We start from the raw sequence: 26,847 nt of genomic DNA on the forward strand, positions 1-26,847 counted from the left end.
ACAATGAAGGTAGAGTTATAAATCAGATTGTAGATGTTGTCATTTTCACTATAAATTCAATTAGTCATAGGCCCGGTTTCTTGTATACTTATTGAATCTAATGGACCATTAAACCTATAGATTTGAAGGTCCATATAAGATTATTGAATTTATTTTATTTATTATTTTACAAAGGCGACTTTCTAGAAGTATTTTAAGCCTAGGTGATGATGATGGGATGAATGATAATACAATGAACGTAGAGTTATGAATCAGATTGTAGATGTTGTCATTTTCACTATAAATTCAGTTAGTCATTGGCCCGGTTTCTTGTATACTTATTGAATCTAATGGACCATTAAACCTGTAGATTTGAAGGTCCATATAATGTTTAATAATTGTCCTAGAAACAGGTCATATTCAATTATAGTGGAATTGAAAACATCTTCATCTCATCTCAAGCAATCGATAAGAAGTATAACCACTACCTCCGTAAACGGTACTAAGAAAGCAAATTCTGTTTTATTACTTCTCTAAGGGCCGGTTTCCGAGCTCGGGATTTAGCTAAGTTCTAGACTTTGTTACAGATGATATTTATTATTATCATATGATTTCAATACACTAGTTACCAGAACGTTAATAACAGTTTAGTCTTGAATGTATTAAAATAAAGATGGTTGGTTGATATGAAGAGTATTATTTATTCAATATCTAACAGACTTTGAACAGCCGGAAAATTGACTTTCCGAAACGGGGCGTGTCGTAGTCATAGTCACAGTCAGGTTTAAATTAAATTTCGAAAAACTAGAAAATTGAACAGAAAATAAAATAAAGAGAAAATAGTGTAAAGTTTCAGCTATTTTGAATTATTTAGGAATGTTTCATTTCGTCAAGGAAAAACGTTTCCAATTATAGAAATGAGAAAATAAATATTTATTTTGCTGCAACTATTTACTGTGACTACGCCCCGTTTTGAGAAGCCAATTTTCTGACTCCAGCTGTTTAAAGTCTAGAACTTAGCTAAATCCCAAGCTCCGAAACCGGCACTTAAAGAAGTAGTAAAACAGAATTTGCTATCTTAGTACCGTGTTATACTTCTTATCGATTGCTTGAGATGAGATGAAGATGTTTTCAATTCCACTATAATTGAATATGACCTGTTTCTAGGACAATTATTAGGACAATCTAGACAATTATTCTTTAATAAGTCATCAATATTACTATTGAACAATGTTCTATTCATATAGTATATCACAAAGAAAGCACCAAATTTCCAGATCTTTTGTACCTTTTGAATCTTTTCTAGATCATACAAAGAATTTTACTTTGGTACCTTTAATTTATTAAATAGATACTGATAGATAGCATCTTACTTTCTTACTATCTTTCACCTAATTTGCTAAGTATTGAGATTTATCTAGGCCCATCGTGTACATCCTCATCTCATGTAAATCGTTTGAATGACATTTTAAATCGTGTCTCAAAGACAATTGAAAATCAGTGCCCTCCCAATAAGCTTCTCCAAAGAAGAAAGTCTTTCTGAAGAAATTATTTGTACATGCTATTCCATTTCCTATTAGAATTCCATGCTTTCATTCTGAGCATTTTGTGTTCGATTTGAGATTTCATCAAATTGGGGAGAATAAAATTCCCTCGAATATACACACCTGATGTGGAATGAATGTGGGGATATGTTGAGGAGGGAATTTCCCTGCGCGCAGATCTTTAACTCGTTTGATTGCCAGGATGATTCTCTTCTGATGCCCCAGCTTGACGATGCCAATATCTTCCAAGTCCTCCCAGGTGAGTTGGGTCACATCCTCTATTGTGTTGTAGCCCTGGCATTCCAGAGCTGTTCCGTATTCTTCAAGTCTTAATAAGCGTAGCCATTCGGTCATTGATCCCTGAAAATTGAGCAGAAATTGTTGATTGAATAACATAGCATTACATAACATAATTTTTGTTATACTTACTCAATTGCAGCTGTTTTCCATGCATCAAATCAAGCCGGTAAACATCTGTTTGCAGAACAAGAGAACATGTGATTTTTATTACAGCATACTATACTGTAAAGAGATCATATGTTCTCTTTACTCAGTAGAGTCCTAACAACATCTGAGTAATTAGTAACTCAAATAATAACTAAAGAACTCATTTAAGGAGTTTCAAGTTATAAGAACTCATCTGAAATCTTATAATTTAGGCCTTTATTATTTTATTTGAGCTCTGTTATGAACTAGGCGCTACAGGCTAGGTCATGTTTATAGAATACAGTAGCTCTAACAGCAGCAGGTAATGGTTTCTGTTTCTCAGCAATATTATTCTTTCTCAGATAAGTATGACAAAAAATATTGTACGGTAACGTATTTACCGCATTCGTATGATAATTCTGCCCTCAACTACGTTTCGAGCAGAAACAATCATACTTTTGCGGTAAATTATTGTTACCGGACTTGTTACGTAAAGTACTATTACAAACTAACCGTTTATAATTAATTGTCTTCAGAAACGGTTTGTATTGATGATTTTTCAAACTCAATAAAGAGCAAAATGAGGTCAAAACATAGTGTACAGAGCAAGCTTGTGGAAGTCTCAGTTCTTGAGTATCTTAATAAAGCCTTAAGCCTGGTTTTTACTAGTAGAGTTAGATGTAGAGTTCCCTGGGCAAGTACTAATTATCTTGTGAACTCTACCAATGAAAACATTACTGGTGGAGTACTAGTTTTTAGTAGAGTAGAGTGGGATAGTACTCTACCACTTGCCTTCCCCCACCACCGCTTCTCACTCTACCACTACTATGCTAATGAAAACAGTCTCGAGCTAGAAGAGTCTTGCCGTAAGCTGTCAAGTTTAAGAAGTATTGTTATTTATTAAAACCGGTTAATCTATTAAAGTGTTAATGAGTGTTCATGTGTTAATTTATTAAAAAGTATTGACATTTTAACCTTCCGGCAGTCGCGCTCTTGTAAAAAGTACATCAGTGTCAGTTATTTTGCTGCAAAGAACTATTGGATAGGGTGGTGTCAGTGAATGAGTCACCTATGCATTCCAAAACTTTCTCCCCATCACTCCACTGAGTTGCACTATCAACCGAGCAATGGTTCAGTCTTTAGGTGCCATTTAGTCGCGACAGTGCATAAGTCGCACTGTGCATAAGATAGGGAAAGACTGTATACGGGGACTGTAAACGAACCAATAACACAGAATTGATGGCTTTGCTTGGTGTACCTTATTGGGCTATGAAATAGTAATCATCCAAGTGTTCATAGGCATAAAATAATCCAAGAAGATGGAAAAAGTAATTATACAATTAATTAATATGTTTTGACAGTAAACAGAGTAAATAACACTTGGAAAATTGGATGTTGTAAAAAGTACAACACGCGACTGCTCGTGTGATTGAATAGGGCGCGACTACCGGAAGGTTAAGGTTAGTTCTGTTCACTAGACAACACACTTTACCTACTATTCTCAGTTGCAGCAGGACTTAGTTTATCTGTGGTTGCAGTGAAAACAGTTACTCGACCAAGTAAGTAGAGTAGAGTTAGTATGCCAGTTAATCGACCACTAACTCTACTAGTGAAAACCAGGCTTATTGACAAAACATGCGAGAGTAGAGTGTACTGATCTCACAGAAGGTAGCTAAGCTAAGAGTGTTGAGAATAATTATTATGCATGTAATAATAATTACCACAATATCAACTTCTCAACTACACAAAAAGTATTATGCATGTATTCAAAGGTGTGAGAACATATTGGAGCGGTGAAGGTAGAGTAGAAAAGGTAGAAGGAAATGGAGTCATTATATTTCAACACACTCATCTACCTTCTCTGCTACTCTCTACCTTCGCCGCTCCACTTTGTTTATATGTTCTTAGTAACACAATGTAGGTTGATCTACTGGTTTATCCATTTGTTGGATAAAGAAAACAATATTGCATTAGGGGTTGGCCCTAGACTTACTCGATTAGAAAATGCAAGTCTATTACATTTTGTAACATCTTTACTTACAAATACCGGGTGATTCAAAAATGACTTTACAACTTTGAAAATTCATTTAAATCTTATTAAATAAGGTACAGAGCTGGTTTTGGTGTTGTTTTAAAGGAAAACACTTCGAGTTTTGTTACCTTAAACTGAAGATGTTCTATGTGACTTCCGTTAGTTATCCTGTAGACATCCCATCGATAGATGATTTCTTCCCAGACTCGCACTAGTGTAACTTTCTCAACAGCAGCGCAAATCCTTGCTCTAAGTTCAGGTAGAGTGGCTGGCAAAGGAGGTACATACACCATATCTATATGAAACCCCACAAGAAAAACTCCAGCGGTGTTAGTCTGGGGAACGAGGGGGCCATGCAATTGGCGCATTCCACTGGTTTGGAAAGCGGTCATTAAGAAAATCCTGGACTTCAGTCAGATAGTGTGGTGGTGCGCCATCTTGCATAAAGAAAACATTTCGTTCTCGGTCATCCTCATCGATCTGTGGTATCAAACATTTTTGCAACATATCAAGGTACACTATGCCGTTTTTTAAACCAAAACACACAGCTACCACACTCGGGTCCAGTGAAGGCAGCCATCTTTGACGTAACTGCCGCTAGCGCTTGTGCGGCGCGACCAGGCTGTATTGGACTAAGCGAGTCAAAACTTGAAGTGTTTGTGTTAAAAAAACTCGAAAACCAGCTTTGTACCTTATTTAATAAGATTTATATGAATTTTCAAAGTTGTAAAGTACTTTTTGAATAACCCGGTAATTAACTGTTAAGAGACGCCCATTTGAAAGATATTCTAAGAATGTATTGAAACGGAAAATGTAGTTACCGGTATATAATCTGGTAATCCATCAGAAATATTAAGTTGTCCGATTTCAGCTTTCAGCTTTTTTCGGTGGTTTGGCTTTTTTATACCAATGGCAGTCAAGTCCTGGAAAATCACAAATTCAAGATTAACAATCAGATTGAAAATAAACATTTAAATAACTACAGATCGAAATGAATTGGAAGTAGCATTTGTTCAAATGCCAGTTAATGAATAATTATTATTAAACGAAAATCCAAATTAAATGCTGTAATTCACCCAGAAAACTTCTGCTACTGCAAATATTGACAACAGGGTAAACAGCTAGATGGAAATTCGATGAGCGCTACCATAGCTTCCTCTAATACATTAGATGTATTTAGATAATACATTGCATGTATTAGAGGAGGCTATGGCGCTACTATACAAAAATTATTTGTCAGCCCGGGAACACATTCCCGGTAGCATTTAATTGGAATTTCTTTTAATAATAATTATTTAAATAACTAGCTTTTTTGATACATAGTATGGGATAGATCTACAATCTACATCACTGTATACTATTATAATACAACTTCTTATTAGTTCCATGAGTTTTAATTAGAGCATTCCCACTCGTCAGCTCGACCGAGTGAGTATGAATAGTACCATTGAAAGTTATGGGAATTATATTTTCCTACAATTACCTTGAAAAGTGACCATTACTGCACTGATTACAGAACGCAAAGAATCACTTTTCCGCTTTAGTGCGCAAACTATTGCTTTGCGTACTCCAGATTTGCAGCATGACAACGCAAAATAGTTAGTAGGTTATATGGAGCACCAGTGCAGGAAAATCAAAATTAAGTTGGTAACACTGACTGTGGTCCACGTTATAATATGGCAGTGGAGAACGGCGTTGCCTTACCATTATGTGCCTTGATTAATTCATTATTATTATTATTATTATTATTATTATTATTATTCAATTTTAAATAAATTAAGGTTTTTATTTATAATAAAATTACACAGAAAAACATTTGATGGATTTAAGGGAATTTTACCCATAATTACCCACTTTTCATATTCAATGGTAACTGTAGGAAAAATTTAATGTGAAATAAGTGCGCAAAGTTCGTTTGCTGCACTCAAGAAACCATTATTCCGCACTCGCCTACTGCTCGTGCGTAAACGTTTCTTTCGGTGCAGAAAACTGTCACTTTGCGCACTAGTTGCACAAATAACTATTTCATTGTTCGAATCAAGCTTTTATCACCCGTGATGTCATCCTAGAAGTGGTTTACATATTTCAACCAGTAACTTATCGTTAGTTGAAGAGAATTGAAATGTCAAAAAATCCACTTTATTTTAATTAATAAAAATTATTATTTTACAGGAACATGCTTTCGTGTGTGCTCACACATCATCAGCTGTAAGGTACATTTTTGATAACATCTCAAGTCTCTTCAATCATGGAAAGGTTCCAAACATCAATATTCACTCTACAAACTTAATCGTTAGTTTATAAAATCTCCTGCACAAGATGGAAAACTTCTATGAATTAAATGAAACAATTCATTTCTATAATCACCTCTAGTGTCATACTAGAAACGATGACTGTTTCGTAGCCAGTAAGTAAACTAATCGTAAATTCACAAGCACAAGATGAAAAACTTCAAGGAATAAAATAAAATAATTAATTTGTATAATCACCTCTGGTGTCATCCTGGAAATGGTGTGCATATCGTAGCCAGCGGCCATAAACAGCGGAAAGTACTCCTCAAAGTGCAAGTCCATCAGCCAACTGTGCAAAACGTCTTGGTCCTAAAAAATTAAAACATAATTCATATAAATATGAAATCTTTTGTTCCAAGTGCCGGTTGCACAAAAGACTGTCGAGTTTTGATCATGATTAAATGTCACGAGAACTAATCAGGAGAGGCTTTTTTGGAGAGAAGTCTTCTCTGATTGGTTCTCTTGTAATTAAACCACGGTTAAAATTTAACAGGCTTTTGTGCAACCGAGCCTGAGGAAGGTACTTCAACATAACCTAGTTGGATGCTTAGAAGCATGCCAAACGTTCATTTTTACTCAAATTAATTTACAGTTGTAATATTTCAAAAAATTAATGCAAAACAAATCCAAATACAAAACAAGCAAAGTGAATAACATCTTTGCCTAACAAATAATATAATAAATTCATCAAGAATTAATTCTTATTGTATGGAGATGTGTCAACAAGTAAAGCTTTCAGATTTTTTTAAAACAAACAATATAATTATTACTTGAAACTCTTCTGTTCCAGGGAATGGAATACTACCTACTATAACATACCATACAATAAGAATTATTTATTCATTAATTTATTACATATTTATAGATACTATATAATTCTCAACTATGAATGATTGGGAAGGGAACAACAAGCCCAAAACTGTTTTTTTCCCAAATTTGGATAGAAATTGTCCAAAAATAGGTCATGTTTATTCGTTTGATAAGTACGAATAGTTTTCATTGTATGGGAGTATGTCAACAAGTAAAGCTTTCAGATTCTTCTTAAAAATCAATATTACTATTTCTTTAAGGCTGTGCAAAGGCTAAACATAAACTTTCTACTCGTGATATTTTTCTAAGTTTTTCGATTTGTATATCATCTAGCTATCAAAATGAAAAAGTTTTCTCAGGAAAACTTTTTTCCGATCATTACTTTTTGAGATATGAGCGCCTGAAGTTTGAATTCTTGGGACAAAACATTTCAAATTTGGTAGGATATAAATCCATGAGATCTAGATGATTCTTCATGGTATTGTTGATCTGGTAAAACAAAAATTTTCTGAAAATATCAATTTTTGAAAAAGTTATTCAATTTACCAAAAATAACTCAACTGAAATTTATTCTTGGTTATTTTTAGTAAATTGGATAAATATCTTAAAAATTGATATTTTCAGAAAATTTTTGTTTTAATAGATCAGCAATACCATGAAGAACCCATCCTATAAATCTCATGGATTTATCTCTTACCGAATTTGAAAATTTCGTCTCAAAAATTAAAACTTTAGGCGCTCATATCTCAAAAAGTAATGATCAGAAGAAAATGTTTTCCTGAAAAAACTCTTTCATTTTGAAAGCTTGATGTTAAACAAATCGAAAAACTTTGAAAAATATCACGAGTAGAAAGTTTATTTTTAGCCTTTGCACAGCCTCAAACTATTCGGTTCCAGGGAGTAGAATACTACTTTAAATAGTAGGTGGAGGGAGGCTAAATTTGAAACAAATTCAAATTTGAACATTTCAACAGATTTTGAAACTATATTTTTGTGCAAATGAAACCAGACGAGACACATCACACTGACCGGCACGTCTTGAAACAAAATATAAATCTATAGAACGTACAAATAAAAATGTAACTGCCGGTTGCACAAAATCCGGTTAAAATGAAATCGTGATTAATTCCACGAGAACCAACCAGAGGAACCGTCTTTTCAAAAACGCCTTCTCTGATTGGTTCTTGTAAAGTTAATCACGGTTAAGATTCAACCGGCTTTTGTGCGACCGGGCCTAAGACATTTTAAAACTAAACGAATATATTATTATTTGTTACAAATGCAAACAGATGAAACACTTCACACTTACGGGCACGCCCTGCATGAGAAGTCGCTCGACCCGGGAGGGAGCTCCGTGCTCGGAGGAGCCGACTGAGGAGGAGGAGAGGGAGCAGCGAGGAGGGTGCGTGGAGGTGTGCGGGTGAGGAGGCCCAAGATGGCAGCCGGACGCACGGCCACTGTCCAGGCTGGCCGTCGAGTGACGTGATCCGGACCCAGAAGATCCCGGACTGTCTCGACCGGGACTCTGTCAATCAATCAATCAAGAATCAATCAATAAATTCAATATTAATCTATCAAATTAATAATTGAACAATCATAACCTAATAATTATTATTAAACGAAAATCCAAATTAAATGCTGTAAATCACCCCGAAGACTTCTGCTACTGCAAATATTGACAACAGGGTAAACAGCTAGATAGAAATTCGATCTTGTATGAAAATTCAAATTAAAAGCTGTAAACCACCCCGAAGACTTCTGCTACTGCAAATATTGACAACAGGGTGAACAGCTAGATGGAAATTCGATCTAGTGTAAAAATCCAAATTAAATGCTGTAAATCACCCCGAAGACTTCTGCTACAGCAAATATTGACAACAGGGTAAACAGCTAGATAGAAATTCGATCTAGTATGAAAATCCAAATTAAATGCTATAAATCACCCCGAAGACTTCTGCTATTGCAAATATTGACAACAGGGTAAACAGCTAGATGAAAATTCGATCTCTAATAATTATTATTAAACGAAAATCCAAATTAAATGCTGTAAATCACCCCGAAGACTTCTGCTACTGTAAATTTTAGGTGAAAATGTTACTAAACATTAATGGTAGAGATTTTCATGCTCAATCTGCTCTAGAGATTTTTTTTGTTTCAATTGTATCTGAAGCCTGATAATTGGGAATCTATCTGCATTGATGTGGCGGAGCTCCTGAAATTTTTACAGATATGGGACTTGTGGCAATTGATAGAGCTTATCGATGACTATTTTAGGTATGAATTTGATCAAAATCGTTGGAGCCGTTTCCGAGAAAATCACGAAAAACCCTGTTTTTGAAAACATTTTCGCTATTTTAGCCGCCATCTTGAATTGCATTTGATCGAAATTGTTCCTGTCGGATCCTTATAGTGAAAGGACCTTAAGTTCCAAATTTCAAGTCATTCCGTTAATTTGGAGATGAGATATCGTGTACACAGACGCACATACACTCATACACACACACACACACACACACACACACACACACACACACACACACACACACACACACACACACACACACACATACAGACCAATACCAAAAAACCAGTTTTTTGGACTCAGGGGACCTTGAAACGTATAGAAATTCAGAAATTGGGGTACCTTAATTTTTTTCGGAGAGCAATACTTTCCTTACCTATGGTAATAGGGCAAGGAAAGTAAAAAGTACCCTTTTTTAAAATTGTTTACTTACTTGGATTTTTATTTTTATATTTCTATTCAAGAGTAGTCCTAACGAACAAGACAACCGTTTAATAAGATTTCAAAATTTTCATCATACTGATCAAAAGCTGTATAATTTTCCATAATACTTGGGATCTCCAATTAATTCTATAACACATTTACTGTTATGATTTTTGAATTTTTCAAGGAGCAAGTCTAAATTTTCTTTATTGTTTGCCCTTCTGTTATGAGTTGTTTTTTTCATAATTTTTACTTATAATATTGAAAGTCTCGATTTTTACCTGAGTCATATCAATGCCTTGATCCTCCTGCAGAGACAGTTGATGGTGGTAGTAGACTGCCGACTTTGTGTTTCCATGGACGACTTGTGTATACTGTAAAATGACAGAAAACGTATCATTTGAATGGAAATAATCTTGGAGAACACTGTAAACAGCAATGCAATCACTGGGAAACAAATTCATTGAGATTTTTGAAATTAGATGAAAACTTTGTATTTTCATTACTGTATAATTTCAATTTATTCATCTGTTGGATAAGGTGAAGATACACAATATTTATCCACTTATTACAATAAGTAGAATCACTTGTGTAAGGGAACAACAGGATCAACTATTCCAATTTATAAAACAGAGTACACGATAGGTTATAATAGTTACATTTTGAATATTATTTAAGATAGAAGAAACAGGCAACTGTTCATTTAAAACAGGCAAACTTTTCAATTCATCAATTTTGTCTTTTATTCCATACATTTTACAAGTACTAAACCATGTCCAACTTTATAATTACACTTAAGAAACACAACCATTGTATAATTTATAACGTTATAATAATGTGCTCCTAACAGTACATTTCATGGAATATCCCATAAATTAGTGTATAGACCTAATCTCAATGAGCATTAGCTGAATAATTTTTTGGTTGCACCAATATGTTCTAAAGTTGTCAAATATTATGTAAAAATTGGAGTTTATTTCAACCGGTTTGAAGTTCATATCTTCAATGGAAGTACGTTTCCTGGAATATCCCAGAAATTATTGTAATATCTCAATAGCCATAGGCTGAATAATTTTTGGTGGCACCAATGTTCTAAAATTGTTAAATCTTATTAAAAATTAGATTTGAAGTCCAAAAGAATTTTTTGGTTGCACCAATATGATCTAATGCTGTCAAATATTATGTAAAATTTGATTTGGATTTCCTTACAACCGGTTTCAAGTTCATATCTTTAAAGGTTATTGAGATATTGCAGAAAATGTGCATAGTCAAGTACGTTTCATGAAATATCCCAGAAATAATTTTATAATCTCAATAAACGTTGACTGAATAGTTTTTTGGTTGCACCTTTGACTATAGAAAGAATTCTTTCTATAGTCAAAGGTTGACCAATGTTCTAAAATTGTTAAATCTTATAAAAACTTGGATTTGGAGTCCAAAAGAATTTTTTGATAGCACCAATATGTTCTAAAGTTGTCAAATATCATGTAAAAATTGATTTGGAGTTCATTACAACCGGTTTCAAGTTCATATCTTAAATGGTTATTGAGATATTACAGAAAATGTGCATAGTTGAGTACGTTTCATGGAATATCCCAGAAATTATTGTATTATCTCAATAGCCATAGGCTGAATAATTTTTGGTGGCACCAATGTTCTAAAATTGTTAAATCTTATAAAAAATTGGATTTGGAGTCCAATAGAATGTTTTGGTTGCACCAATATGTTCTAATGCTGTCAAATATTATGTAAAATTTGATTTGGATTTCCTTACAACCGGTTTCAAGTTCATATCTTTAAAGGTTATTGAGATATTGCAGAAAATGTGCATAGTCAAGTACGTTTCATGAAATATCCCAGAAATAATTTTATAATCTCAATAAACGTTGACTGAATAGTTTTTTGGTTGCACCTTTGACTATAGAAAGAATTCTTTCTATAGTCAAAGGTTGACCAATGTTCTAAAATTGTTAAACCTTATAAAAACTTGGATTTGGAGTCCAAAAGAATTTTTTGATAGCACCAATATGTTCTAAAAATGTCAAATATCATGTAAAAATTGATTTGGAGCTCATTACAACCGGTTTCAAGTTCATATCTTAAATGGTTATTGAGATATTACAGAGAATGTGCATACGTTTCATGGAATGTCCCAGAAATTATTGTATAATCTCAATAACCATTGACTGAATATATTTTTGGTTGCACTAAAATGTTCTAAAGTTCTTAAATCTTATTTAAAATTAGATTTAGAGTCCAATGCAACCGCTTTCAAGTTGATATCTTCAATGGTTATTGATTTGGTTGAGTCTTCAACTTGAAACATTCTTCTTCTTCTTCTTCTTCTTCTCCTTCATCTTCTTCTTCTTCTTTGGCTGTGCCTTATCCCATTTAAACTTCAAACATTCTAATAATTATTAAACAAAAAATCTCAATTAAATGCTGTAAATCACCCCGAAGACTTCTGCTACTGCAAATATTGACAACATCTTAAAAAATTCTTCAAAAAATGTAATGTCGTTACCTGTGGCCCAGGAAATGTGAAGGCAGGATAGTTGAACTGCCCTCCTGGAGATTTTCCTGACATTGCGTACATCTCATTCACATCGTAGCCATCTGAAAAAAACGTTGAAATTAGTTGAGATTATAATATAGTATTATACAAGCATTTAATATATAAAAGTATATTCCCTTTTGATTCCACATTATTACTGTTCATAGTGTTTTATAGTAGCCATCTGTAAAAAACGTTAAAATTAGTTGAGATTATAAATATAATATTCTACAAGCATTAAATTTAAAGAAATATTTTCCCTTTCGATTCGACATTATTAGTGTGCTACTAAGTATGCCACGATGTTATGCACAAACTTAGGTTTTGCTGACCTCAGATTATAAACATTCAACTTTTAACCTTAAAATTGTGTTGTGATAATAACCTTGAATTTGTGTTTCCATTTAACTTTTATTTAATTTGAGAATATTCATTCATTAATTTAGCATTCTCATTTCATTTGCATCATTATTACATCAGTGCAACACTACAACTAATTTTTATGTGAGTTATTGCAACTTAGTAAATGGGAATTGTATTTTTTCAATATCCCTTAAATAGCTAAAAGCTAGAGGGACTAAAATATATATGAATTGTATTTATTGAGATGTCTATTGGGATAAATTGAAATTCAAATTGGAATAAATAATTTGAACTTTTTGTGTAGTTGAGAAGTTGATATTGTGGTAATTATTCATATTAGATAAAAATACTAAGAAATTGCCAAAAACACAGATTTATTGATACTTAGAAAGACCTGTTTCGGTTGTTTATCAGAGTCTGAGTTTATCAGAGATTGACAATGGTATAACAACCGAAACCGGTCTTTCTAAGTATCAATAAATCTGTGGTTTTTGACAATTTCTTAGTATTTTTATCTAAAATAAATTGAAATTGAATCGACAAAGTAGCGATAGAAGTATCGGTACACAGATTTCATGAGGAAAAAACCTGTCTGAGACAAACTTGCTGAATATTACAGAAATATAGATAATCATCAACAATTGATATCATATCAGATATACCGGGATGACTTGATTCACAGCTATCAACTGTAGAAGGCAGTGGAAAAATACATCTGTCAACTGAACCTTACTATCATTTTAACAGACTTTAACGTGACTATTATAGAAGGCAGAGGGAAGATGGGAAATGACAACTGTGAGATCATATCAATTCCACTGGCCTTATAACTTGATTCTTACTCTAATTACTTGGCTCACACGTCAGCTCAATACCATAAATAGATGTATAGTTTAATGGATATTCAAACTGTTCAAGGGATAGTTTTCAATTTTTAGTTTGATGGATATTCTAAGCGATAGTTAAATCGTTTGATGGATAGTTAAGTTCCATAAGTTTTGATGAGACTACGACCTGAACATTCACTCTACCCTGTTCACCATAAAGGGATAACTATGAAAATGTGTGTTGTTAGCTGAGCGGGATTGATTCCAGCACTTACTCCAGCTAAAACACGCAGCGAATCGTAAAATCCAGGGTTCGAACCCTTCAAAATTTCCCCACTCTCACTAAACGGCCGCAAAAACATGCACAGAATGTATGTTCTGGACATGTAGTCGTATGCTGGGCATATAACGCACATGGAACCCCCTGGTCATAAAATTAGCTTCAAGCTGTTGTAGGGGTGATCGTAAATTTGTTGACAGCTTTTAAGAGAGCAAACATGACAGGGAAAAGAAGAAGAAGAAGAAGAAGAAGAAGAAGAAGAAGAAGAAGAAGAAGAAGAGAGGATAATGAAGAGAAGGAGGAGGAGGAGGAAGAGGAGGATGAAGAGGTGAAGGAGGATGAGGAGGAGGAGGAAGAGGAAGAGGAGGAGGATGAGAAGCGTAGGAAGAGGGAGAGATAAATGTGGATAAAATTTGAATGGAATAGAAATAATCAATAAAAATAATACATAATGAAGAAATAAAATAAAAATAACCTGTATTGGATGAGATAAAAGTGAGAACAAACATATTAAGCTGCATTTACACCAAAGTTATTAGCAAAATGTTAATGACTTAATCCTTATAGATTCTATTAGATTGAACATTACTTATCACACACATGACGAACATATATGTGTTTGTCAAGTTCCGTTCAATCTAATAGAATCTATAAAGATTAAGTTATTAACATTTTGATAATAAATTTGGTGCAAACGCAGCTTTAGTCTCTCTAGCTTCTCTATGCAACTTCTATCCCAAGAAGAAATCTGAAGTAGTCGACAATTTAGCAAATATGTCCTAGGTACTATTTTTTAAACAAATTACGTTATCTCAAGTTCGGTCAAAATTTGCTCACTTCGGCAACGTCGAATCCAGTATGCAGACAGTATTTTAAAATAATGCAAGTTTCATTCAGACTTTTTTGTCATCGTCATTCAATCTCAGCTGTTTTCCATACATGAAATCAAGACGTTAATTAGGTGTTTGCAGAACAAATAAGCATATATGATTCTCATTACAGCATATTCTACTGCAAGGTATCAAGAATACCTTTCTAGGTACATTGCTCTACTGTAATGAAACCGTATGTTTTCTTTACAGTCGAGTATGTTTCCTAGTTCCGAAATAGGAACAGCAAAACTGCTACAAAAAATACACCTTCAGCGTTCCAGGTGGAAATTTTGTCAACTTCCATAAAATTCCTGATTCGGAAGTAGGTTATGTTTATAGAATCCATGTAGTAACATCAGGACAAGCAGGTTATGTTTTCTATTTCTCAATTATTATTCTTCAGATTATTATGACAAAAAAAGTGTTCGTTACTTGGACGTGAATGTCTTTTGCAGTGCTCAAATGAAATTCTAGTCTCGGCTAACGCCTCGACTAGAAACATCATTCTCGCCTGCAAAAGGCCTCTTCCCATCCATGAGACGTAAAATACCATTATAAGGAACAAATTGGAATATGTTCTATATTTCACAATAAAATACGCTACAGACAGTATTTTACAAACAACAAACTTGACGTTTACTTCTTTCAAGCAAGATAAAATCTCAGTATATCCTACGAGCAAAAGTATCAAAAGAAAGTATGACAGCAATACAGTTACTAGTCTGTCCATATTTTAAATATCACACATTCTGATCGATGAATACAATTTTATTTTGTTTTTCCAAACAGGTTCAGTCAACAACAACTGAGTAATATATATGACACAAAACGATCCATTTATAAAATTTTATTTAGCTTCTTTGTAGCTAACTAGAACAACTGGGTGTATAAAGTGATCCATTTATAATATTTTATTAGGTTTCTTTGCAGGATAGAGCAAATATATATATATAGATTGATTATTATATGCTTTGCAGCAAACATCAGCAACTGGGTATACAGTGAACCATTGTCTCTTTTCTGTTTAGGTCTACTTGTAATATAAATAGAAATACAAATCTCAGTTTCAGTGATCCATTTATAAATTTCATTTTGTTTTTGTAACTGGGTGCGCAGTTTTCTAAACCTGGATTTGCAGCAGAAAACACGCTAGCTTACAAGTTGACTGCAAGCGTCCGCGTCCTTCATCAACTGAATAAGGCCTGGCTTGGGTCAACCGCTTCCTACACGCGTGTACGCGAGCGAGCGTCTAAACGCAACTCAAATCGAAGCACGGGCGGTTTTCAGACGCGGACACTGCCTACTCAAACGCATCCCACAGATTTGACAAGAGACAAGGAGGACTAGATCACAGCTGATCTGGTTGCACTTAAATCGTATCATAGAAACCGGAGAGAATAACAAACGGGACGACAAAAATACGATTGTAAATCCTTCACAAATACTTCAGCTGGGTTTACACCAAAGTTATTAACAAATTGTTAATAACTTAATCCTTATAGATTCTGTTAGATTGAACGGAACTTGATAAACACATATGTTCATAATTTGTGTATGATAAGTTATGTTCAATCTGATAGAATCTATAAAGATTGAGTTAGTAACTTGGTGTTTTGTTAATAACTTTGGTGTAAACGCAGCTTTAGATCGTGTCATAGAAATCGGAGAGAAAAACAAACAGGACGACAAAAATACGATTGTAAAGCCTCGTTTACTCCAGAGTTGTCAACAAAATGTTGTTTTCCTTCACACAAATACTTAGTCAATTTCTTCGATTGAAAAAAGTAAAATAATGTTGTGCTTTTTAAGAAATTGACAACAAATTGTCGAAATTTGTTGAAATCTTAGTTGACAACTTTATTTATTTATTTACAAAGGCAACTTTCTACAAATATTTCAACTTTAAAGCTGCGTTTACACCAAAGTTATTAACATAATGTTTATTTTTCGTCTTCATAGATTCTATTAGATTGAACATAACTTAGCATACACGTGATGAACATATGTGTTTGTCAAGTCCGTTCAATCTAATGGAATCTATAAGGACGGAAAAATAAACATTTTGTTAAGAGGTGTAAACGTAGCTTGAGCCTAGATGATGATGAGGAGATTATGATATACAGAACAAACGTTTCTATTTGTGATCATTTCATGAATGGACCAATGGAGAGATGAATAGCTAAAATTTAAGTTAACAATGAGAAGCTGAAATGAAATAATGAGAGAGAAATGAAACTTGAATTAACTGTTAAATCTATACTAATTACTCTGGAGGTGTAAACGTGGCTTAATAGACTACCTTCCTGTGTTATTGTGGTAGATATCCATATTGAATGGGAAAGAATTGATATTTTCAAAGCCACTAATTCATTAAAATAATTTGAAAAGGTGGCACAACATTGTAGGGAGAAAAGCATGGGCAAATCAGAAGACGTATGTTGCAAAATTGTAATTTTGTTCGATAAGAGTACATATAATCCAACTACACCATATTACCAACCCAAAACAACAATCCGTTTCAATAAAAATGACATGTGAGCTCACACGAAAGAATGCTCCTGTAAATAATAATTTTTATTAAAATAAAGAGGATTTTTTGACATTTCAATAAAATTTTGCTACTCCAATATTCATTAGATCATACTGACAATAACGTTATTGATTGCAAGAATACTGATAACATACTCGATAAGCAATAATCCCTCCAATATGGAATAATATTACAACCATAGAGAAAATATAGCATAATAGCATTATGGTATCTATGTTACTACTCATGACTTATCACAATAATCAACCTACTGACATCGCATAAATTACCCACGACATTTCTTATCTCTTAATCTGATTAGAATTAACACACAGTGAAAATAGGGGAACTCCTTTCTGATTTCAACTGCAAGACTTGAGTTGAGAACACCAAGCAATATTATCGAATGGCGTTCACATTTCACTCAGTATCGAAAATGGGCGCTACAAAGTCGCGATAGTCGATAAAAAACATCGACTAACAGCACATTTCAATCAGAGATGGCTATGCTACAGCACATTTCAATCAGTATCGAAAGAGGGCGCAACAATGTCGCGATAGTCGATAAAAAACTTCGAGATTTTTGCGTTGGAGCGCGTTGCATATTGAGCACACGTTACATAAATAAACATAAATTTGCAAACAATGTAAACATACAGTCCACCTGAACCCGTACTCCTTGAGTCTTTTATCTTTATCTTTTTAAACGCTAAATGTCATCTAATGATCGTTAATGGATGAAGATTGTTATCTAAGATACTAATATCATGTTAAGGACCATTGTTTCGTTTTGAAGAGTGTTATTCAATGATTAGATTTGCATTTTAAATTGGCTTCAGTGCAGGTATTGAATAGAGCACTTACTTCATCGTTTAAAACCCGCATGCAATAGAAATATCATAAGTGGAAAGTAATAAAAGTCTGATAAGTAATTTTTTACTGGAAATTGTGATGATTTTACTTGATAAATTCTCAGGTTTGAAATTCCTTAGGTATAGTGAGACGTTTTCTAACATGATTACTAATTTTATAATTAATTCTTGAGTATACCTAACCTATCCGACGGTGACAAATAGATAATTCAGAGAGATCAAATTGTTAGAGTCATCATATCCTTCTATTACAAATTCTGCTAAATTGATGTGTTTGAGGATTAAGTTGACAGAGTATTGATGTTGATTTTATTTTATTATTTGTTCTATTAATTTCAGTATTCTGTTGATTGTTCTTCTTACTCATCCATAATCACATCTTTTCTTTTGCAATAATTATATGCCCCCAAAGCGTTTCAATAGAATAATTCTATAATTATAATTTTGGCGCCATCCTTCCAGTAAACTGGTTATTGGATGTAGAAGGAGAAATTAAGGAATTATTTATACTCATTTTATGCATTTATAGATACAATATCATTCTCAACTATAAATTATTGGGAAAAGAACAACAGACTTATAAAGCCCAAAACTGTTTCTTTCCCAAATTAGTTGGACTGAAGAGAAAAGTACAGATAAAACTGTAGAAGAAACAAAAGAGGTAATCAATTTAACTTGAAATCTGTTCGATAAATACCTCGCAATTAATAGAACACTTGTGATTTCCCAAATATTCATTAAAAGACTGCTTAATGCTTAATTTTTGTTAGAAATTCGGTGATGATTACACTATATAAAACCATGTTTCTCAAGTTATACTGACGATCAAAATACAAATAAAACTTTGTAGAAGAAACAAAACAGAGAATCAACTAAACAGGAGAGCTGATAAATACTCCGCAATTAATACAGAACTTGCGATTTCCCAAATATCCATTAAGAGGCTGTTTAATGTTTAATTTTTTGTTAGAAATTGTGTGATAAAACCAGCTTTCTCAAGTTATACTGATGATCAAAACACAAATGAAACATTGTAGAAGGAACAAAATAGAGAATCAACTGAACAGAAGAGCTGATAAATACTCCGCAATTAATACAGCATTTGTGATTTCCCAAATATTCATTAAGAGGCTGCTTAATGCTCAATTTGTTAGAAATTGGGTGATAATTTCACCATATAAAACCATCTTTTCAAGTTATAATGACGATCAAAACACAAATAAAACTTTGTACAAGGAACAAAACAGAGAATCAATCAAACAGAAGAGCTGAAATACTCCGCAATTAGTAGAACATTAACGATTTTCCAAATATTCATTAAGAGGCTGCTTGATGCTTAATTTTTTGTTAAAAATTGTGTGATTATTACACTACCGGTATATAAAACCATCTTTCTCAAGTTATACTGATGATCAAAGCACAAATGAAACTTTGTAGAAGGAACAAAATAGAGAATCAACTAAACAGAAGAGCTGATAAATACTCCGCAATTAATACAGCACTTGCGATTTTCCAAATATTCATTAAGAGGCTGCTTGATGCTTAATTTTTTGTTAAAAATTGGGTAATGGTTTCACTATATAAAACCATCTTTCTCAAGTTATACTGAAGAGCAAAACACAAATAAAACTTTGTAGAAGGAACAAAACAGAGAATCAACTAAACAGGAGAGCTGATAAATACTCCGCAATTAATACAGCACTAGTGATTTCCCAAGTATTCATTAAGAGGCTGTTTGATGCTCAATTTGTAAGAAATTGGGTGATGATTTCACTATATAAAACCATGTTTCTCAAGTTATACTGATGATCAAAACACAGATAAAACTTTGTAGAAGGAACAAAATAGAGAATCATCTAAACAGGAGAGCTGATAAATACTCCGCAATTAATACAGCACTTGTGATTTCCCCAAATATTCATTAAGAGGCTGTTCAATGTTTAATTTTTTGTTAGAAATTGTGTGATAAAACCATCTTTCTCAAGTTATACTGATGATCAAAACACAAATGAAACTTTGTAGAAGGAACAAAACAGAGAATCAACTAAACAGAAGAGCTGATAAATACTCCGCAATTAATACAGCACTTGTGATTTCCCAAATATTCATTAAGAGGCTGCTTGATGCTTATTTTTTGTTAAAAATTGTGTGAAGATCACACTATATAAAACCATATTTCTATAGTTATACTGAAGAGCTAAACAAAAATGAAACTTTGTAGAAGGAACAAAACAGAGAATCAATTAAACAGGAAAGCTGATAAATACTCCGCATTACAACAACACTTGCGATTTTCCCAAATATTCATTAAGAGGCTGCCTTCCTAGTTTCAGAGGGAGAAAATTAGAGTTTCTAGGTAGAAAAAAAAAGTTGAAGAAACAACAAAACAAAAACTGTAACGGTTCGCGCACATCCCCAATTATAACACCCCCACCCCTCGTCTATTCCCCTACAACTGCTTTTAATTAACGGACTTTAATCCCGTCTATTTTTTACGGCCAATTAAAGTGTGAAAAAAGTTTCTTTTCCAGGGCTTTTGTCGAGTTAGCAGATACGAAAGAAGCGGAAGATTATTTTAGACAGAATTATGTTCGTTTTCTCACTCTCATACACAAATTTCTCTCATATATGAGTGTCTTTCTCTTTCTCTAATACACCTATTACTCATACATTCTGAATATATTCTGATATGGGCTTTCTCTGCTCGTTATCTCTCTCCAATTCAATCATCTCTCACATATAAATAGTATCTTTTTCTGCTCGTTATCTCTATCTAATACACTACCTATCATGATATATAAGTGTCTTTCTCTGTATGTTATCTCTTTCTAATACACTACTTCTCTCTCTAATACACTACCTATCATGATATATAAGAGAGTGAGAGGGAGAATAATGGACAAAGAGAAAATTGATGGAAAGAGAGGAAGAAAGGATATCATGAAAGAGGGAGTGAGAGAGAGAAAAATGGACAAAGAGAAAACAGATGAAAGAGTGGAAGTGAGGATATAAGGTCTTTCTCTGTATGTTATCTCTTTCTAATACACTACCTATGATACATGAGTGTCTTTCTCTACTCGTTATCTCTCTCTAATACACTACCTATCATAATATTAGTGTATTTCTCTGCTCTTTATCTCTTCTCTAATACAATAATTTCTCACATATGAGTATGTTACTCTTTCTCAATAACTGAGTATGTATATTAAGCGAAAAACTCCAGCATGAAAATAATCGAATCCGTATTACTCTCATCACACACTCTCTCTTCCTTTCTCTTTCATTATATCCTCTCAAATATCTTATCCCTACACTCTCTCTTTCATTATATCCTCACTTCCTCTCTTTTCATATGTTTTCTCTTTGTCCATTTTCTCTCTCACTCTCTCTTTCATTAAAGCCTTTCTTCCTCTCTTTCCCTTGTTCACTCTCTCTTTTCTTTTTTTGCCCTCCCAGGTATAAAGGCAGTCAGTCATTCTAACTCTCTCTTTCATTATATCCTCACTTCCTCTCTTTTCATATGTTTTCTCTTTGTCCATTTTTCTCTCTCCCACTCTCTCTTTCATGATATCCTCCCTTCCTCTCTTTCCATCACTTTTCACTTCATCCACTCTTTGTACACTCTCTCTTTCATTATATCCTCACTTCCTCTCTTTCCATCTGTTTTCTCTTTGTCCATTTTTCTCTCTCTCACTCTCTCTTTCATGATATCCTTTCTTCCTCTCTTTCCATCTATTTTCTCTTTGTCCATTATTCTCTCTCTCACTCTCTTTCATGATATCCTTTCTTCCTCTCTTTCCATCTGTTTTCTCTTTGTCCATTTTTCTCTCTCACTCTCTCTTTCATTATATCCTTCCTTCCTCTCTTTCCATCTCTTTTATCTTTGCCTAATCTTTGTACACTCTCTCTCACTCTCTCTTTCATTGAATCCTCTATTCCTTTCTATTCATCTCCTCCATTACATCCTTTCTACCTCCCTTTCATCTCTTCTCTCTCCTTTTCCATTTTTCTTTCTCTTCTGGAATCGTTTACAATGGCAATCCAATGGAGTTCGTGCCATTATTTATGGAAGCCATTAAACACGTGATTAGGATTACTGATGTCGATTCTGGAGAGGAAGCTCATACAAGTTGCAGATTTCTAATTAAAAAGAGAACCGCACGAATCAGCTGGGACTAATGGCTCGCATTGAACACTTCCAATCAATCGCCAATAATGCCTCGCTATTTAAATGTCATGAGGGAATCCAATACTGTATTCTAATTGATAGAAAATATATTAACAGCCTCCCCCAGTGTGGTAGGGGTAGTAGAATTGTACTCACAGTAATCCCTGCTTGTTCGTAAGAGGCGACTAAAAGGGACATCCCCTTTCCAAGCCCTTCTTCCTATCACCTTCTTCATCTTCGACATGCTTGGATCTATTATTTCTAGAATGGCACCTTTCCATTGACTCAGCTTTGTGCCATTCTCTTGCAGTGCGCGGTTAAAAGGATGATGGGTGCACCTTGCTTCAGTAAGATGTCAATCTGTCATCCTGTCGTCGCGCGCTACTTTCTTTCTCTATCCTGTCCTCCCTACCTTGGGAATATTCTTCTTTTTTCATTTTATTTTGTTTTCCGGCCAACGACCTTAAAGGCGGATGAGGAGAAATCCCAACGGCGGAGAGGGCGGAAGAGCCAAACAGCGTCTGTACCCAGATTGGGCGGCTGATATTCAAGGGAATAAACCCCAAATTCTGGTCCTCCTAGTAAGGGGGTTTTGCGATAGGCCAGTACCCTATTCATAGAAAAATTTATATCACTTGCAGTACCCAAAATAGCCTCGGACAGGACAGGATTATCGGAAATATAAACAGGATTGCCCAAAATAAAGAACGGAAATGGATTGCTGAAAAATTAAAAATAGCCACATGGAATGTAAGAGGAATAAGGAATAAAGAAATAGAACTCTGCAAAGTGTTTAAGATTCAGAAAATAAACATTGCCGCTGTAACAGAGACAAAAATGAAGATGACTGGCTCAAAGTATATCGAAGATTATGCTATGTTTTATAGTGGTGTGAATCAGGAGAGCAGGGCAGCCAAGGGTGTGGCCATTTTTGTTGATAGAACGTGGGAGGAGAGAATTGTAGACTACAATTTCATTAATGAAAGAATTCTCACTATCAAATTCAAGTATGATCGTGGCCACCTAGTGATAATAGGAGTCTACGCACCTGAAGAGGGAAAGGATGAAGAAACTGCCACATTTTATGACGAACTACAAAAAGAATTAGAGAAGTATAAGAAATATGGGGTGGTAATAATGGGAGATCTCAATGCAAGAGTTGGAGTAGAACCAATCAACAATGTAGTCGGAACTTTTGGTGAAAATGTGAAGAACAGAAATGGAGACAGCCTTAGAGAATTCTCAACTTTTAATGAATTGAAAATTATGAATACTTTCTTCCGGAAGAAAGAAATACACAAGTTTACATGGGCAGCACGTGGAACAAGATCTTTAGTATGGAGGAATCCTTCTACACCATAGAATACTACATCTTTTCAATATGTGCTGGAAACAACACCAAGTACCAAAAGAGTGGTTGCAGTCCCTGGTTATATCCCTATTCAAAAAAGGAAGTAGAGCAGATCCTCAAAATTATAGAGGTATCAGTCTTCTGGATACAACATACAAAGTCTATGCCAGAATTCTAAACAATAGATTGAAAATAATCACTGATGTACTTCTCCTGGAAGAACAGATGGGCTTCCGAAAAGGTAGGTCATGCACCGATGCAGTTTTCGCTTTGAATCAAATTATATCAAAACGAAGAGAATATAATCTAGAGACACACTTAGCTTTTATAGACTTCACAAAGGCTTTTGATTCAGTAAATCGCAACTTACTATGGTCAATTCTGGATTCGAGAGGATATCCCAAGCATATAATTCAATCTTTGCAGAGCCTATATGTAAAAACGACTATACGTTTACAAGTAAAGGACGGTTTGAGTAAGGTCATTGATATAAACAAGGGTGTAAGGCAAGGATGCTGTATATCTCCGACATTATTTAATATTTACGTGGACGACATGTTACGAACATGGAAAAATTTGGCTGACTCAGGTATACAGTTATCAGCCCATACATCTGTTAACTCAATCATGTATGCAGATGACCTTACAATAATTCAAGAGAATGAGGACGCCTTACAGAAAGCGATGTTTATGCTGGACAGAGTTTCTCAGAAATATAATTTAAAGATATCAGCTAAGAAAACAAAATCAATGGCTTTCAAAGGTAAATATCCATCCAGAACCAAGATAGAATTGAATGGGAAGATAATAGAACAGGTGAAAAATTTCAATTATCTTGGCAATGATGTAACCTATGATACGGATAAAGATATTCATAACAAAGTATCAAAGTTCCAACGAATATGTGGCAATATTCATAGAAACCTCAAAAATAAAACAAGGCAGGATACTAGAATCAAATTCTTCAATACCATCGCTGTACCAACGCTGCTTTACGGAAGTGAGAATTGGATCCACACACGTAGAGTAGACAGCAAGATTCAAGCTGCAGAAATGAGGTTTCTAAGAAGTGTGTTTGGCTGCACTAGAGCAGATAGAATCAGAAATGAGGAGATAAGAAGAGCTTTATCTGTTACACCTTTACATGGAAAAATCATTCAAAACAGAATAAATTGGTGCAGTCATTTGAATAGAATGCCTCCTGGACGAATACCTTTGGAGGCTAAATGCTATAAACCTACTGGGAAAAGAGACGTGGGAAGACCGAGGAAAAGATGGGTGCCGGAACAGGTTCTTTAACAAACCTAATCCTTGAAGTGAAGAAGAAGAAGAAGAAGATTAACAGCCTGCCTATCTATTTGTATTTGATTCTGATTGATTCTAGACAAATACTATGGCGTCATGAATTAAATCAACTTAATTTCACTTATAATCACTAATTTAATAAAACAATTTGAGATGATGTAAATGAATACTGTATTGTGTATTCTAAATAACTAATTGAAAATTTAAGAACAACCTGCCAATCTATTTGTCCCTAATTAATTCTAGACAACATATCGGGGCACCGAGCTTTGCTCGTTATTTATGTATAAACTATGCTAAACAGAACACAATTCTTTAAAATGATAGGGGAAGGACTAACAGGCACAGCCCAAAACTGTTTCTTCACCGAATTTTGATTTATACACTATAAATAGTCCAAAAATTAGGTTAAATGCTTCATACACTTGAATTCAGTTCGAATTTCCAGTCCAAACATTTGAAAACAGAAAAGTACCAATTTAAATTGTTTACAACCAAATTGAATAACAAAATGAAAGGAAAAATCTGGTGTGGCGCACTCACACAACTTTCCTTGTCGTTATGAAAATTAATCACCTGTCGCTAGTGTTCACGCGCATCACTCAAGTCTACTATTCAATGATCCAAGCCAGCTGGTGACAGGACAATAACGCTGGAGACACACGAGGTCTGCTATCTCTTCATAGTGAATGATTTAATAGAATCAACAGTTGCCAACAGTTTGCAATTGAATAATCACATTTTCTCGAATTCCGAGCTTATTTTCAATTTTAAGTGAAAATGTTACTGAACATTAATTGTAGAGATTTTCATGCTCAATCTTTCCCACTCGAAATTTTTTGTTTAAATTTTATCTGAAGCCTGATAATTGGGAATCAAAAATCAAAGTTTGCATAGATGGGGCGGAGTTCCTGGAATTTTTACAGATATGGGACTTGTGGCAGTTGATAGAGCTTATCAATTACTATTTTAGGTATAAATTTGATCAAAATCGTTGGAGCCGTTTTCGAGAAAATAGCGAAAAACCCCGTTTTTGACAACATTTCACCATTTTATCCTCCATCTTGAATTGCATCAGATCGAAATTGTTCGTGTCGGATCTATTGTCAACAAATCAGATTATTTTGATCAAGTCGATTAAAATTTCTAGATAATATTCCTCGTGAGATTGCTAGTTTAACAGCTGAACATAATTCTGTTTCTCTCCCACACAGGCACTCCCATCTTCCGTTATCAACAGACGACAAATTATCATGTGTTTTTTCCAAGGATAGATAATTATTATCATTTTCATGTCTTCAGCGAGTTTTCCCAGCCAGGGTTGAGACCTAGTGCAATCGAATTTTTATATCATAAACCTACTATGTTCCAAATTTCATGAAAGTCGTTAGAGCCGTTTTCGAAATCTTTTGGGCATAAATAACCAAATATATACAGAAATTGCTCGCTTAATATAATAAGATTATGGATGAATATCACTAGATCTCACCAAAAACAACATCAGAAATAAAGTAAATGAATAGCTTGAACAAGTTTGTACCTCTAGAGATGTGCGGTGGCTCATGGAAGGAGGTAACGACGGGATGATCCTCTCCGGCCGATCCGTACCCCGCCGATCCGAAACTACTGCCCGAATGCCGAAAACCCCCGCCCCCAATATTGCCCCCTGTGTCGGGCACAGCCGGGGGGGCCACCTTCTTCACCTGCGCTGCCGGCTTGGGGGGCCGGCTCATGCCTCCCACTGAAAACACACAAACAAAACACAAATTAGTCAAACTAAACAATATAAAATATTGCAAAATTCTGTCTTGAATTTTGATCCTGACTTACCTACCCATACGGAGTGAACTATAAAGTTCCATCAATTCACATTTTTTTCAAATTCAAATTTTCTTCCATTGAGTACAAACATTTCCTA

At 34.3% G+C, this 26,847-nt stretch overlaps 1 protein-coding gene across 5 annotated transcripts in view; it reads right to left on the bottom strand.

Moving 5' to 3' along the window:
• LOC111064177 (caskin-2) overlaps nt 1–26,847 on the bottom strand; it is a 446,738-nt gene that overhangs the window by 18,185 nt on the left and 401,706 nt on the right. For all 5 annotated transcript variants that reach the window (XM_039433812.1, XM_039433816.1, XM_039433815.1 and 2 more), the window contains 7 exons: nt 26,470–26,670; nt 12,332–12,423; nt 10,089–10,181; nt 8,392–8,607; nt 6,471–6,581; nt 4,803–4,904; nt 1,647–1,883 (listed from right to left, as the gene is read on the bottom strand). In XM_039433812.1, the coding sequence (XP_039289746.1) occupies nt 1,647–1,883; nt 4,803–4,904; nt 6,471–6,581; nt 8,392–8,607; nt 10,089–10,181; nt 12,332–12,423; nt 26,470–26,670 (1,052 nt within the window). The remainder of the gene's footprint in view (nt 1–1,646; nt 1,884–4,802; nt 4,905–6,470; nt 6,582–8,391; nt 8,608–10,088; nt 10,182–12,331; nt 12,424–26,469; nt 26,671–26,847) is intronic.

Source organism: Nilaparvata lugens, chromosome 8 (genome assembly GCF_014356525.2).
Source record: "Nilaparvata lugens isolate BPH chromosome 8, ASM1435652v1, whole genome shotgun sequence".
Taxonomy (NCBI): domain Eukaryota; kingdom Metazoa; phylum Arthropoda; class Insecta; order Hemiptera; family Delphacidae; genus Nilaparvata; species Nilaparvata lugens.